We start from the raw sequence: 15,742 nt of genomic DNA, 5'->3' as shown, positions 1-15,742 counted from the left end.
GTCAAACGTGGTTTAAGGGATCCTGTTACTTCTCACTCAGCTGTACTCACTTTTTCAAAAGAAGTGTCAAGGATATTTTGTTGGTCTTGGGGGAACTCTTTATTTTATCTTTTATCTCAAGCAGCCTGAATGAAGGGTGCATTCATGATTACTCGGTACGGCACATGGGGCACATTTGAGAAGCTAAAAACAATCTGAGTAAACTTTTTTTTTTTTTTTTTTTTTTTAAATAAGTGAATGAACTGCTTTTTGGTTTATCTTTAATCATAACAAAATCCGCAGCTTTGAGTATTATAAATAAATAAAAAAATAGATATGGATGTCATAATGTATGTGATTATAGACTTTTGCAGATTAATCTATTACATAAATAACAGTCACTTGTTGCAGTGAGCGGCATTTTTTTATATTCAGTCTTTTGACTTTGGTTTTATTCTTCTATATTGTGAGCATTGCTGATTGCCTGATACACAAGCTTTCCGTCTGTTAGCGAATCAATCAGTTATCAAGTCGAGCTAACTCCGCGTTAGCCGTGCGCGGACTCAGGTGAAACAGGTGTTGCAGGACGTGCTTTTTAAGGATTAACTGGACAGTTTCAGAGAAAGGATACTTGCACTTGACCCGGACTTTCTTGCCCAGGCGATCGTTGCAAACCACCTCGATCATTTTCGGTTTCTGTCAGCTGAAGGAAATGTGACGTTAGACAGTTTGTTAGCATCCGGTGTGCGAGAGCCGAGTCGCTCCAACACTCGTGCTCCTGCATTCAGTTAGCCAGAGGTTAATTAAAGTGACTGTTTTCTTACATTTGGCACGCTGTGAACAAAGCCCAAACTGTCATCGCGGTCAGGTTATTTTTGTTCGGCGTTAACGTTAGCTAACACCTAGCTAGCTAGAACGAACAACACGCTGACGTTCACCAACGTGCGTAATGTTACAAGGCACAGAGTAACGCCAAGATTATGTCTAGTAAACATTGAGCATTGTGTTATATTTGCAATGAAGGCGTCTTAAATGCGGTGTTAAATTCTTACCTGTAAACAGTTCACAGTAGAATAACAAATATTGTCTTTAGAGGATTTTCTCTGTGGAATGTTCTCCGTCCGTAAAGCTGATTTGTTTTGTGTGTGAGTCGCCGGGCCAATCAAATTGGAATTACGGTGATTGACATCCAGAAATAGCCAATGGTAGGACAGAGAAAAGGCGGACCTGATTCTGAAAACAACTCGTACCGTAAACCCGCTGCTAACTGTCGTGCATTGCCTTGCTGCAGCTTAACCTGTCACAAACGTTAGCTTCATTGCAGTTTAATTTGTAAACGCTGCTGCTGAAAAAATAATGGCAGACGAGGAGAAGTTACCAGGTGGATGGGAGAAAAGAATGAGTCGCAGTTCAGGTAATGAAACCGAAGCCCGGAGAAGCTAAATATGCTAGCTAGCTAGGCTAAATGGCAATATCACCACCGTTATGAACTTAGCTTACGAGCTAGCATCCCCAGCATCGTGGCTTAGAGTTGAAACGAAGCAGACAAGACGTTAGCTTTGATGTGGATATGCTGAAACAAACGATGGGTAAATCCCCACTATGCTTGTGTTTAGTAACATGTGACGTTTGATTGTTTATTTGGTGCGTTGCCTATTGATCGCGCCAGAGCTGATCCAAATAAAGCTGGCAATGCAGGGCCCCGCATGACGTCATTCTGCTCCAGCGCCTCACCTGCGCTGCACGAGACTCTCTTTACTTATTTATTTTGGGAGGCCAAAAACAGCTTGGTAGATAGCAATTGCATTAAAACATGAATATTTCATTGTTGACTTGACTCCCACTCAGGTTTGGCTTGCGTGGTGATGGAAGTATACAGATCTAGAAGTACTTCTGCTAAACTGTAAAAATACTCCCTTACAAACAAAACCCGCGCATTCAGAACACCACTTGAAGAATTACGGTATTTTACCACCCGGTATTATGGTATTTTAAATACTTTACAGGTCTATTGTGGCATACGATAGAGGCTTTTCTTTTACAATGTTTCATACAGCGTATACTAAATTACAATGTACAATACAATGTAATGTATTACATATTACTCAATAAAATGAATCCACACATATTATTCACTCCACTGTCAATTTCTTATTTAATGTACCTTGTATTATTTGTTTCTTCCTATCTCTACCTTCTCTCTATTGACCTCTTCTTCAGCTGCAACAACCTAATGTTTCTTTTGGGAATCAATGAGCGTGTTTGTTAATCTTAAAATTGACATTGAGTAAGAAAAAGAAGCCCTATATTCCAGTTGATCCAAGACCTCAATATATTGTATACTTAGTAGTAAGTAAAGTAAAATAGTAATATTGTAAAATATTTTACTTTCTGTTTCTCCACATTTGTGTGACAGCTTTAGTTACTGCTCAGTTAACGATGTGCTGTCGCCGTCCAGTGGAAACAACGTGTTTGAATGTTTGTGATGGACTTACGGCTGAAGAGTTACTTTCACATGATGAGAGAATTCCCTGCTTTTTAATCTAGATACATTTCAATTTGAAACCCTTTTGAGAATCGGACATAAAAACGCACCGTCACAAAGTTGAATGAATGACTTCCTCTTCGTTGACTCTCACTCTTCGCCCTGCAGGCAAAGTTTACTACTTCAACCACATCACCAACGCCAGCCAGTGGGAGCGTCCGGTGGGAGACGGCCGTGGAGAGCCAGAGAAGGTTATTACGTGTATTATGTGTAGGATCTATTATTGTAACCATACACTTTTAAAATTTTCAAAATTAAAGTTACAAAGATGCCGTTAAAATAAGACTTGAGCAGTTTAACGACGACCTAAATCAGTAATGGGTGAACATAGGTCTTATTGTTTGGGCTTCATGCTAAAATAATGAATTAAACTGTGGACTATTGGATTCAGGAAAAACAGTGACATCATGTGGTTTGTAGAAACTACAGCAGCCACCTGCTAGTTGTATACTGTGCATTTTCTTGCATTTAAAACTAAATGATTTCAGTGTATAACTGAAATGACCAATTTGTTTTATTATTACCATAGCAACTACATGTTCCGGTCTTTATTTTAGGTTTCTAACCCAAACTCAAGAACCCCACCGACTTTGAGACGAGTGCAAACATGCTTATTGCTTCTCAGCACTGATGAGTTTGTGTGGTTTCGCTCCCTCAGGTGCGCTGCTCTCACCTCCTGGTGAAGCACAGTCAGTCACGTCGTCCATCCTCTTGGCGGGAACAAAATATCACACGAACTAAAGACGAGGCCCTGGAGCTCATTCAGAGTACGTCATTGTTTCTGGGTGTGTGTGCGGGGGGGGAGATTAGTTCTGATCAACATGTTAAAGTTGTGCTTTATTTCTCTGCAGAATATATAGAAGACATCAAGTCTGGAGAGGAGAAGTTTGAGTCCCTGGCTTCTCAGTTCAGCGACTGCAGCTCAGCTAAGAACGGTGGAGATCTGGGCTTATTTGGCAAAGGTCCGTACCCTCAGTTCACAATACGGGACACGCAGAAAACCCAAAAGGGCCCCAACACACCGGTCACAGATGACGAGCTGCCACACGTTTATGTGTAAATAAGAAAGTGCGCCACCTGGACTCAATGTATCTGTTTGCGTTTCAGGTCAGATGCAAAAGCCTTTTGAAGAGGCCTCCTTCGCTCTCAAAGTGGGCGACATGAGCGGCCCTGTTTTCACGGACTCTGGAGTCCACATCATCCTACGTACTGGTTGACTTGAAAGGAGGGGGGGGGGCTCATTCTACTTTCCTCTCATGTCTTCACACACACACACACACACACACACAGTCCAACCCGACCCGAGCCGATTTATTTTAATGACCCGCATAACCCAACAGACAAGTCGTACGTGCTGAATCGATAAGTTTCATGGGGATCATTTCTGTTCCGTGCACTATTGGACATGTATGAATAATTTAATCAGACTGAACATCAAGGAGCATCGCAGAATATTCCTGTGAGACCTCAAGCTTTTATTAACACCATCATATGAAAACATGAGTGCCTGTGACTCTGTTGACGTCATCGGTCTCACCCTCCCGTGCGTTTGTAAAAGCTTGTTTTTTTTTATTATGTGCATGAATACTAAAAGGACCATTCACTCTGTTTCCCTGTAACCTTTTTCATTTCTACTGTATTTGTGCCGAAACAGGTCCTCAATCCTGTTTTGGAAAATGGATTCATAAGATGTTTAAAATAGTTTTACTTGTAAATCCATGCAATGCAAAGAGCTGTTATTTTGAGTTCTCCACATTTAGCGTTGATTTAAATTTGTCATCCTTTGCAGAAATCCAGTAAAATTCCAGTGAAAAAACACCCACCTTGAAAAGTGCATCTTTTCTTTCCTTACGATATATGCAAAGATAAAGACGGCACAGTTGGAAATTTCCAGGTTTTAACAATCCGCTCTGCAGCTTTTAAAAGCATCAAAGTTCAGATGACCTGTTGCACCGTTTTCCCTGCATCAATAAAAATATCTTTTTCTAAGTCTTGTTGTTACGGGGTTTATTTATAACATGATTAAACATGATTTTTTTGAGTTTAAGTAGTTAGCACATTTTACTATTGTATTTATCTCCTTTTTATATTTTATCTAACTTTTAATTATGATGTATAGACATAATTTATTTATCTTTGAAAGGTAAAGGAGAACATGAACAAATATATCGTCTAATCCCAGAGAATAATCTGATTCATGACACCGACCCAGCAAAGAGTCTAAACTCATGTCTCAATACAATTGACAATTTGTGGCTAGATTTTAAAAAAGAGCAAATTGATAAATAAAAAAAGAACAACCCGTCGCAGCTTGAGCTGTTTCGCCAGGAAGAATGGACAAAAAGTGTGATTAAGACACAGACAGACTAAATGAAGGGAGTGAATATTAATGTAATCATTTACCATCTACGTAATCGTTTACGTAAATTCTTATAATTAATTAACATTAGTTTGTAAAAACAAAGCTAAATAATACAGACTATTATTTAATTATTTAAGAGCATGGTATAATGCATAATTGCACTAATAAACAAGGTGTTAAGTAACACATGAGCAGGAGCCATTCGTGATGTTTGTGTACGACACGGTGCTGGGAGCCAGTCTCAGCTTGGACACGGGTGGCATTAGTGTGTATTAGTGTGTCTACATATGGGGGCACATGTGCAATAGGCCCAGGTGATGATGCATTAGGAGATTGCACGTTTTGTACCGCTAGTCTGGACACACAGAGGGAGATCAAGCAGCAAATGCACATACAGTGTATTATAAAGTGTAAAAAACTAATAAACGGGAACTTCACCCAAAGAGACCAAAGATCTATAATCTCTGTTAGCGAGTAAGGAACAGGGTCGTCTCCCTGTCGAGTGGCTTACGAAAATCAGTCACTATAACATTAATAATTAAAATCAAATAAAACAATAGATTGACTGGTTGCTATCGGACACACGTGGTTCATTGATCGAAGGCCACAGAAACAACAGGCAGTTTTAACAACAGTCAAACTAGAAAGGAGTGGTTGGCCTTTTAAATCTTTCAGGTTATCCCGAATAACAACAGCGGTAGTCTGTCTTGCGGTTATGACGTTTTTCCTGTTTGGGTGGGGGGGGGGGGGGGCTTCGTTGTGGTCACCCTGGAGCGAAAAGCGGCCCGCGCCATCGACGTGACGACCTTCATGACCCCGAGTGGCTCCTGCACTCTGTACAACAACCCTCTTCAAGGCAACGTGCTGCAGAAAGGGATTTGAATCAGAAAAGCACAAATACAATTCGCTTTGTTTTATTTGCGCTTCACACGACCTCATGTTGAATCTTTCAAATGTCTTTTATTTTCAAATAAATAAAGACTCTGAGACTGAAAAAATAAGATGTCGTTAATTAGCGAAGAAGTTATGTAATGCGGACAAAGTATTTCATTGATTGATGTAGATTTATGATGTGGCGTGGCGTAAATTCAAAGGGAATAGATTGGAATTTAAACATTGACGTAATGTGTATCTGTAATGATGAGAGGTTATATAATTAGTTTTGAAGTCCTCTACTTCAAAAATGCCGCTCACTGCAACGAGTGAAAAAGTCTATAATCACGTACATTATGACGTCCATATCTATTTTATAATACTCCAACACTTAAAGCTGCTGATTTTGTTATGATGAAACATAAAACACAAACCACTTCATTCCCTTATTTAAAAAAAAGGTTTAGTCAGATTGTTTTAGCTTCTCAAATGTGCCACAGTGCCATGCCAAGTAATCATGAATGCACCCTTCATTCAGGCTGCTTGAGATAAAAGATAAAATAAAGAGTTCCCCCAAGATCAACAAAATATCCTTTGCAATTCTTTTGAAAAAGCGAGTACGGCTGATAAATAAAAGCCATAAAACCATTTTGTGACTTTGGTTGCTTTAATAGTATTCAAAGCTATTATGGTGTTTATTAAGTTGAAATGTGTAGTTCCCACGAGTAAAGGATCAGAAAACTTTTTCTGTTTTGTCAGAGCATTTGATTAATTAATTGCTTGCAGGATTTTAAAATAATTGAGAAAACATGTTTAGAAGAAAATTACTTTATAATGTCATAATTTTGCCATTATTATGGCTGTATAATGTATGTTGGTGCGTGATGAGTGATAATGAATGATGACCATTCTGCCCCCGGGCACACAGGGGGGCGCAGACGTAACGGCCCTAATAAACCGCCCCCCCCCCCGCTGCGCGTTCATATCTCCATGCCTCCTGTGGTAAAAGGCTTCCTGTGCTGCGTTTAAGTGCAGCGCGTAAAAACCAGCTCCGGCGGCTAGAGGCTGGATTCCTTCCTCTCATCTTTGGGGAACGCCGTTTGAAGGGGCGAGACAAAACACCTCCGTCCGTCCCTCGTAACGGGGCACGACGTCCCGGACACCTGCAACCCATTTGGGGGACCGTGCGGCGCTGTGTCCCCCCAACCCCCCCCCTCCGCCTCCTCCACCAGCAAGGCGTGTTCCGTTAGAAGGAAATGATGGAGAAGGAAAGTTTGTGACGCCTCACTGGTCCGCTCGTAGGGGGGGGGGGGGGCACTGGAGATCGTTTTTAGGTGCGCGCGGGTCGCTCGTCCTCGTCCTAACGCGCGGACAGCGTCGATGTGAAGGATCTGCGTATGGATTTGGGATTCCTAAAGTCTCCGACCCTGCAATGTCTGAGGATTGGAAATGCAGCTCCACGCCTGCCTGTTGCTTTTTATTATCACCACAGGTAAGGACCTCCATTGAAAAACTGTGTCTTAAAACTCACTGTATTATTATATTATATTATTATCACTGCTTTGTGTTTTATTTTACCTAAAACTCCTGCTTCGTTTTCAGCTCCTTTAAAATTAACATTGCAGCTCTTTTATCTTCTTGTATTTGAAATTTAAAAAAATACAATAAATACAAAAAAGTAGTAGGTAGGTGGGTAAGCCCACATCAAAATACGGGGGTCATCAGATGTATTCAATAAATAACAAACGTTATTTGGAGGGGTTGTTGTTGTGAAAAAAGAAGAAGTTTGAAAATGAGTCATCGTTTGTTGAAGTGGACGTTTAAGTCCATTTTTATTTATTATCAGTAAATTCCTGCAACATCACACAGAACTTCACGAGAGATTCGTGCCATCGTGTTGTTGTTTTTTCTCTCTCTCTCTCCTCAGATAAAACGTTGGCCTTGCCGGACCACCGCTGCGGAGGACATGTCGCCCTGGACAAACAGCCCGCCGGTCTCATCCACCTCTCCTCACCTGGACCTTCTGCTGCCGTCCACCACACGCACCAGCCCGCCCACCACCAGTCTGCGGCGGTGCCGGCCTGCAGCTGGACCCTCGGCCTTCCTCCGGGTCGGAGGGTGCTTTTAAAGTTGGTGTGGTTGGACAGAGGTTCAGGCACGGTGAGCTGTGCTGGGGGCGAGGGGAACCGGGTCCTGGAGAGCGGGGGGGCGGTTCTGCTCTCGGGCTGTGATGGACACAGAGCCGCCTTCACTTGGACGGGATCAGTACGCCCCTCAAGTGGAGTTCAGCTGTCCTATAATGGTGAGAATCCCTGACTCAATTATCTAGTTGAACGTCTTGAGTCACGATGGCCCGCCCCGTGATCTAATTGTCGTAATAACGTTTGGATGTTTTTATAGCTGCTAATTTTACTCCCTCAAAGAATACGTGTCATTTTGTGTTTTATTCCATTTGCTTACAATAGTGGAATATTCAGGTTGCTTTGGCCGTGCGATGTGAGCGGTGAAAAATGTGTTGTTCAAACTGTTCCTGTGAGTCCGTCGGAAAGTTGTTATCACACTCACTGCGGTGTGGGAGACAGATGGCCGTGTTGTTGTGATTACAACTCTTCCCTTCTCTCTTCTCTCACCTCTCTGAGTTTTTTTTTTTTGTGTGTGTTTCTTCCTCGTCATCCAGTCCAGGAAGATGAGAGGAATTCCTCGGAGGACCACGCCGGCCCACGTTCAGACCGAGACCTCCATCGTTGGTCTCCGACAGGAACCAGCTTTACAAGCGCCTCTCCTGTGGCTCAACACGTGGCGAGAGGCACGGACGGGCGCACAGGTCGCCTCTTTGAAGGTCCGCAGGGGAGCCCTGTGCCTCGGCCTGCGTCCAGTCCCTCCTCCCGGGACCAGGGGCCACTGCACCCCACCTCCCCCCCGCAGGGACCCACCATGGCTGGGAGAGCCGATAGGGAAACTCTCCCTCTTCCTGAGGAAGCGCCGAACAATGGAGCGGATACATCTGGAGCTGCTCGCCACGCCGATGGAAAAATGCCTGCCGCGGACAGAGCGCGACCCAGTTTCCAGCCCACGGACTCGCCGTTTGACACAACGCACACATCAAACACAGGGAGGGAATCGAGCGACCAGCCCGTTACCTCCGAAGCCTTGCCCGGCGTGTATGTTCACAAATACACAGCCACTCGAGCTCGCTCCAGCCCCAGCGTCCACCTTCTCAGCTCCGCTTCGCCTTCCGGGGCCACCTGGGAGGGTGGTGCTTCTGGGGAGGAACAGCCCCATTCCTGGAGGAGCCATCGAAGCACAGACGGACTCAACTCCGATCTGACCTCCGCCTTCACCTCTGATCCTGTGAAACCCCCAACCGAGCCTCGGCAGGGTGACTCCCAGGCCGACGCCGCGCCGCCATCGCCGCGAGCCCTTGTCGCAGAGCTTGAAACCGAGGCCGCTTCGTTTCATCCAAACACGGGTGGAACTGACTCATCCGTTCCGGCTGCGTCGGAGGTCACCAATCACACCGTCGCGTTCGAGCCCTACGAACTCGTGACGCTTCACACTTTCACTTCCTCCACAGGGAGTCGAGCGAACCCTCCGCAAAGCACCAGGGGCCTCGTGGCAGATGCGGCGGCCCAGACCTCGGCCCCCTCGGGAACGACTACTGACGCTGGAACGTCCACGCTGCCTCCCACCTACACGCCCTCACGCGACAGGTGGCCCGCCAGTTCGCAGACTCCTGATGCCCTTTTCTCGCCCGGGGCGTCCACGCGGTCATCAACGGCGTCGCGCACGCTCCAAACACCCACTGCGTTGCCCGGTCGTTCCCGTTTGACACACGCACCCTTTGCTCCGCCCTCCTCTACCGCTGAACCACTCATCGGCCACGACAACGAGCCTGGGCCCTCACAAACCATCGAATCCGAATCTTCACGCACACCTCATACGCAGAACCGCGTACCTTGGACGTTTTCCCCGGTTACGCTTAAACAGCCGCGCAACCGTATTACCACTGCACCCACGTCTCTGCTCTCACCCGCAACTGCAAAAACACATTCTGGGCTTGGAAGTGAAGAGGTAGAGGAAGCGGAGAAAAAGACCACACAGACCCCCACAGTCGGGTCTCCATTAACTAGGCCTCCATCGACCGGGCCTCCATCGACAGGGCCTTTATCGACCGGGCCTCCATCGACCGGGCCTCCATCGACCGGGCCTCCATCGACAGGGCCTCCATCGACCGGGCCTTTATCGACCGGGCCTTTATCGACCGGGCCTCCATCGACCGGGCCTCCATCGACCGGGCCTTTATCGACCGGGCCTCCATTGTGGACCGCCTCACACCCCGGCCAGGAGCCCCGTTCCACACTCACACCTCCTGCTCTAACCTTCGCCTGGAGCCCCGCGGCCACTCAGACACCCGACTTCTACATCGTGCCGGACCAACCTTCAGCCATCAGAGGTAATGTGCACGTCGGGGTGCGCCTTGTGTGCTCGCAACCATTGCTCGTTGTAATGGATCTATTTTCCTGTTCCGTCCAGTGGAGTCGGTTGAGCTGCTGGTGCAGATTGTTGTGGAAGACTCCGGATCGGCTTTCGCTTCTGGTTTGGAGAAAGACGCCGCTGCCTGGGTGAGAGATCGTGTACAGACAGACACACACAAACACACACACACACACACTGGTATAGCAGAAGAGCGCCGACAGATCAGGTTATCATCGATAAGCTTTAGAGTCCTCGTTCCGTGTGTCCTTCAGGTGGAGCAGTACCTTCGGAAGGCCCCGGGGTTCAGCGGGATGGTGGGAGTCTGGAGCAGGTGAGGTTCTACTGAGAACATATGTACTCTATTAGATTTCATACACTACGCTAAGGTTGTTATTGGGAAACAACTACTTACTAACACATGCGGGGTGTTTAAAAAAAGGGTTTTCATAGATAACCAGGCATGTATCTCGCATACAATGAATACAACGGTTTCCCATGAGGGGCACAAACTGGGATTTCGCTACACTAAGTGGACTGTGTGTCCGTTTTCAGTGGCCATGCAGTGCAGAGCCTGGTGGGGTTCAGAACCAGCGGGGCGCTGCGGTGGCTCGGCGTGACCGGACCCGCCTCACTGTTGGAACGAACAGGACTCGCTCAGGCCGTGCGCGAGGGGAAGAGCTTCCGCTCGTCGAAGATCACCAACATCACGCTGGGAGGTGAGCGGAGGTCGAGAGGGTGATGTTTATATGGATGTTTAAGCTTTACTGTTGAGTGCTGCAACCTGTGTAGGATTTCAAACTGCCAAAGAGTGCCTGGCGTTAAAGAAATAGACATTGACATTTTTTGAGTCTTGTCCTAGATTTCCTGTGCAGGAATTCCATTCTTAACCTGCTTAATCAATCCAGTTACAGGCGGACTCATGTAAACATCATAACGCAGTTAGGTTGACTCAGTTAAACTCACAATCCAGTTATGGGAAATCCGATTATGACGACTGGCTCACATTTGAAACTGTTTACTGTGGTATGTGAATATAAAATGTATATTTTTATTCCCTCCAGGTGTGCAGGGTGACGTGTGCGACTGGTTACTGCAGTGTCCGGAAGGCTACGAGTGTGTGTTTAATCCTGGCACCTCAAACTACAGCTGCTCTTCCCGCTGCCACTTTGACTACTGCCATCACCGCGGCATCTGTACTCACCACCCGGGCCAGCTGCCAGTTTGCCGGTAGGACCGAATGGAGGCATCAAAACGACACAATCGAATTGTCCCTTCTCCATCCAAGAAGGTGTTGAGCATGCAAGCCTCTTCTTCTTCTTTGTGTCTCAGCTGCCTTGTAGGAGAGGACTTCTGGTTCATGGGTCGGCGGTGCGACGTGAGGATGACCCGAGCGCGGCTCGTGGGCGCGTGTCTCGCCGTCTTACTCATCATGGTGACGCTGATCGGCGTTTTGGCCCTCGTGGCAGTGCGACGCTACCGAGCCATTCTGATCCAGGCCAAAGTGGACCAGACTCGGAGCAGGTTCGCGCCGGCATGCGCTCAAACCTCGATAGAAACAGATACCCTGAAGGAAGTGTCTTTTTAACAACAAATTCACGGATCCAAAGGTGTCATCATGTGGGTCGATCTTAAGGTCACACAAGAAAAACGCCTTTTCCAAACATAAAAATGCAGTTGACACCAAACAACTCCAACGTGTGGATCACACAAAGGTCCCCTTGGGGAAAACGCTGTCCTGACACAGCGGGATTTAGCCACACGTGCTGTAGTTGAAGTTACGGTGAGGTCCACTAGGTGTCCTTGTCCGGCTGCTAAACCACATATTTAGGATGAATGCTGCTCAGGGGGCAGTGTGGGAAACGTTGAGTCAGTCTGGTTGAATCCCAATGACAGCCCAATACAAGCGTTACACCGTGATACGTTCACCGCCATCTCGTCAAGGCTGTAAGGTGCGAGAAGAGGGAATTGATATAATGTATTGATAATCTTGTGCGTCTTCGGTAATCTGCTCTCCAAAATGGCTCTCTGGAAGTCTGCAAAAACTGCTTGTTGACCAAATCTAAATCACAGAGCGAGACGGCAAGACAGAGAGTTTTGATCGTATTGCTGGAAACGGACAGATGAAGTTCTGACTGTTTCATGAGCAGCAGAAAAAGAGCATCCTGTCCAAAGGAAGCTGGACTCTTCCCGCTTCCTACACATATATTCTTACTCGAAACTAAATAAAGGAGATGTAATGAATAGTGCAGCCTGCGATCATCACCCTTCACATTGCGACCTGTTGTGTGCGTGCAGCTACCGCAGGTTCAACCATTTCGATGAGCTGTCAGGGCGGTTCTGGTTGCGTTCGTGGGCAGGCTCGGCCGACTCGCTGGACAATCCCGCCTTCACGCGCTCCGACGAGCTGCTGCACCTGCGGGCGCTCGACCGCCCCTGCTGTTACCACGACGACACGCTGTCACTGGCCTCCACCTGCCCGAGCCACGGGGCTCGCATCAACACAATCTACCCACACAGGTAAAACCCACACACAAAGAAAGCCAGAAGCTCTCATTCTAAAGCTGCCAGTTGGGGGCGGCAGATACAAACATTGTCTCTTTAGCTGCCGAATGATTTAAGGTTCATCAGCCCATCACTCAGGGCTGGACCGGCAGTGTGCAGTGGTTTATCAGAGCTTTTTTTCTGAAAACAGCTGCCTGTAGCTTGAAGTAACGCTGCTGAGGATGACAAAAACCAAAGGCCGTAAAAAACAAAAGATGCTCAAAAAAGGAACTGCGTAATAAATCTTTGTGGGTTTTTCCATTCTCACAAACCTCTTTTCATCTTTTGCTGCTATTGAAATATTTTTTTAAAGCAGTTGTAACTATTGAATACTAAACGTGGTATTAAATCAAAAGCTAAAACGATACAGTGAAGAGGTCAAATGAAACACAACAATGAAATAAATGTAATTTACTGACATTAAACATAACAATAAGTCATATAAACAAGGCCTGCGTGGACGCTCTGTGCATTTCCCCGCAGCTCTCAGTACGGCTGGAGGGGAAGCGAGGTGAGCATGGCCGACGGAGTGTTGGACTCGGGTAAGGCCAGTGACCTGTCTGTCTGCAGCTGGCCCGTGGAACCCATTCACTGGACTCCCTTCCCACTCCTGCAGCAGCTGGCCTCCCACAGGACCCCCGCTGTGAGTGTGTGTGAGAGCAACAGATAGGAATGTACGCATGCGTGTATATAGACGTGGTTTCATCGAGCGTTGCCCCCCCCCCCCCCCCTTGTGAAACCAGGCGAGGGTGTCGAGGCCTCGGTCCTACTGTGAAGGCATGGAGCTGGCGGACCTGGGGAAGAGCTGGACCGCCTGACGCACAACAAGAGGAATGCAATCGACAGTCTGACCCGGTGGTTTCCGGCTGGTTGTTGCGTTCTGGCCTTCATGTGGGGGGTGTTTTGTTTATGAAAACTGTAAAAAACAATATCTGTAAATGTGTATATAAATGTATATTATATAAGTATTCCAGTTCTGTGTCTTATCACTCTGATGAGATTATAGAGTGTAGAATATAATGTAAAAGAGAGAAGAACAAGGTGTGTGTCTTAATGTCTATGTTGCAGAGTCTTATATCATAATCATCATAATAAAAAAAAAACCCTCCTCAGACCAAGAATACATGCATTTCATGTTTTGCTTTTATCATTTAAAAATGTAAGTGCTTTAAACACACAGAGCTTTGCCCTCTGAGGTTATCGTGTAGAAATGGCAGTTTAGTTGTGTAGCACAGGCATTGTACAGAGAGCACAACACAAACGGTTGAACAGCAAACAGATGGTGAGTCCCACATTATAACAGTTTATAATCTTGGGCCGATTAAAGGACCTGTGACCAGTTTTAAGAAAGCACCAGACCTTTATTACACAAATGATTACTTAAGCTTGATCAATGTGTTTTCATGTTGTTATTACCCCGCCTCCCCCTCCTCACTCCTCAGTTTGAAATACAATCCAAAACAAATCCAGTTATAAAATGTCTGAAAATACCAATAGAAATTACATCTACTGTCCCTTTTTCGAATCTAATAAAAATGTCATTAAAATCCCATCGATATTTATAAAAGATGCTAGTCCAAAAAGTTCAAGCACACAAAGCGTACCCACATAAGATAACATATTACATACAAGTAATGAAAGAAAATGACCCAAGATGGAAGAGAATGTTATGAAATACTAAAATTTGAAAGAATTGGTGAACTTCAGATCGTGACCTTCTAGTGTCACGTGTCCGTGGAAAAGAGCAAACAGGATTTCCTGCATATGAGAGGTGAGTCATTATTAAAGCAGAAGACCACCGTTTCACAACAAAACAGTGAACGGTGTAGATTTTAGGGTTCAATTATTTAGTAAAATGTAGATAAAGCACATAGATGCACTAGAAGGTGTTGTACCTCATCGGTCCATGGTTCACGCTCCGTGGTGCTTAGTAACTATGTGTTGCTTCGCTTTATGGACTCCAGAAACAGAAACCACTACAACAGACCGGTAGCAATGGCCGGTGAAAGACATTCACAAGTGAATTTTTGGAATAAATCACAGCAAAGTTCAATGACACAGTGAGAATGAAGATGAGAATTAGTGAGATATGCTCACATGTCTTTGCCATGTTGGATTCTTTAGGGGGGATTTCTGTGAAAAAAGTAACATTATAACATTTCACATACCTTCTTCCTCTCACTGTCTCATTTGAGCACACACCCGCACACAGACACACACAGACACACACACACTCACAAGCCACACCTCCGCTTAGCTGTGCATGAACCCTGGCTGGAATGTGATGCCATAAACGACGATTGGAGGGTTAAACGGGCAAATATGCGTTGCACTCCCATGACAGTGTCATTATGAAAAGTAATAAAAGTAGTGATTTAATTGGGTGCAGAAGAAATGTGGCATATGGAGGAAGTGCAGTGAGTGTGTGTTTAAGGGAGAGACAGGGCGCTAGAGATAGGGATGAGTGAAAAATTTGACAGAAGCTACCTGCTAGCTTCTTCCATATACGGTGTTAGTCAGAGCCAAGAGCCGGGCCTGTGGATTTCTCTGACTGTGTGAGTGAGCAATGCAGGGAGGGTCTGTGTCTATGTGTGTGTGCCCGTGTGTGCGTGTGTTTGTGTGTGTGTGTTGTAATGCATGAGTCAATCACGCTACCAAATGATGAAATTGCATGAAGAAAGATGTGAGAGGAAACATTGAGAAATATCTGTCAGAGAGGAGTCAGTGAACACAAAGTTTCCACAAATATATTGTTTTCTACATATCAATCCCTTGGTGCTGGTGAAGGAAACAGAAATCTAACCTAAAGCAACATGCACACTCATCCACACCCATCTATATACATGCAGCCTTAAAAAGGGACATTTATTCATTTCCTCAGTCTGGTCACATGACCCGAGCAGTGCATTCTTCCCCCCCATGTGACCAGCGCCAATATCTCCTTATATGGACGTCATCCAAAGGAA

General features: G+C 45.7%; 2 protein-coding genes across 2 annotated transcripts; both read left to right on the top strand.

Annotated features, from left to right (window-relative positions):
* The first annotated feature begins 701 nt into the window (after window positions 1-701).
* On the top strand, window positions 702-4,513 carry pin1 (peptidylprolyl cis/trans isomerase, NIMA-interacting 1). Its single transcript, XM_040185726.2, has 5 exons — window positions 702-1,393; window positions 2,633-2,715; window positions 3,183-3,291; window positions 3,376-3,486; window positions 3,632-4,513. Exons 1-5 carry the CDS (start codon window positions 1,336-1,338, stop codon window positions 3,739-3,741), a joined length of 471 nt encoding a protein of 156 aa, XP_040041660.1. The 5' UTR covers window positions 702-1,335; the 3' UTR covers window positions 3,742-4,513.
* Window positions 4,514-6,812: 2,299 nt separating this feature from the next.
* On the top strand, window positions 6,813-13,897 carry vap (vascular associated protein). The gene is made up of 11 exons (XM_040186061.2): window positions 6,813-7,251; window positions 7,687-8,061; window positions 8,437-10,212; window positions 10,293-10,381; window positions 10,508-10,566; window positions 10,788-10,951; window positions 11,297-11,462; window positions 11,565-11,756; window positions 12,531-12,752; window positions 13,260-13,419; window positions 13,520-13,897. The coding sequence occupies exons 1-11, from the start codon at window positions 7,209-7,211 to the stop codon at window positions 13,592-13,594; spliced, it is 3,321 nt and encodes a 1,106-aa protein (XP_040041995.2). The 5' UTR covers window positions 6,813-7,208; the 3' UTR covers window positions 13,595-13,897.
* The last annotated feature ends 1,845 nt before the right edge of the window (window positions 13,898-15,742 follow it).

The sequence above is a fragment of the Gasterosteus aculeatus genome, chromosome 9, assembly GCF_964276395.1.
Source record: "Gasterosteus aculeatus chromosome 9, fGasAcu3.hap1.1, whole genome shotgun sequence".
Taxonomy (NCBI): Eukaryota; Metazoa; Chordata; class Actinopteri; order Perciformes; family Gasterosteidae; genus Gasterosteus; species Gasterosteus aculeatus.
The sequence above is the reverse complement of the archived record's forward strand: the minus strand, read 5'-3'. Positions and strand labels throughout refer to the sequence as shown.

What these genes read in the sequence shown, in the direction of transcription:
- pin1 (XM_040185726.2), top strand. Translation starts at nt 1,336, where the DNA reads ATGGCAGACGAGGAGAAGTTACCAGGTGGATGGGAGAAAAGAATGAGT. An exon ending in GCCGTGGAGAGCCAGAGAAG is followed by an intron (nt 2,716 to 3,182) that starts GTTATTACGTGT and finishes TCGCTCCCTCAG; the next exon opens with GTGCGCTGCTCTCACCTCCT. An exon ending in GGCCCTGGAGCTCATTCAGA is followed by an intron (nt 3,292 to 3,375) that starts GTACGTCATTGT and finishes ATTTCTCTGCAG; the next exon opens with AATATATAGAAGACATCAAG.
- vap (XM_040186061.2), top strand. Translation starts at nt 7,209, where the DNA reads ATGCAGCTCCACGCCTGCCTGTTGCTTTTTATTATCACCACAG. An exon ending in AGAAAGACGCCGCTGCCTGG is followed by an intron (nt 10,382 to 10,507) that starts GTGAGAGATCGT and finishes TGTGTCCTTCAG; the next exon opens with GTGGAGCAGTACCTTCGGAA. An exon ending in ATGGTGGGAGTCTGGAGCAG is followed by an intron (nt 10,567 to 10,787) that starts GTGAGGTTCTAC and finishes GTCCGTTTTCAG; the next exon opens with TGGCCATGCAGTGCAGAGCC.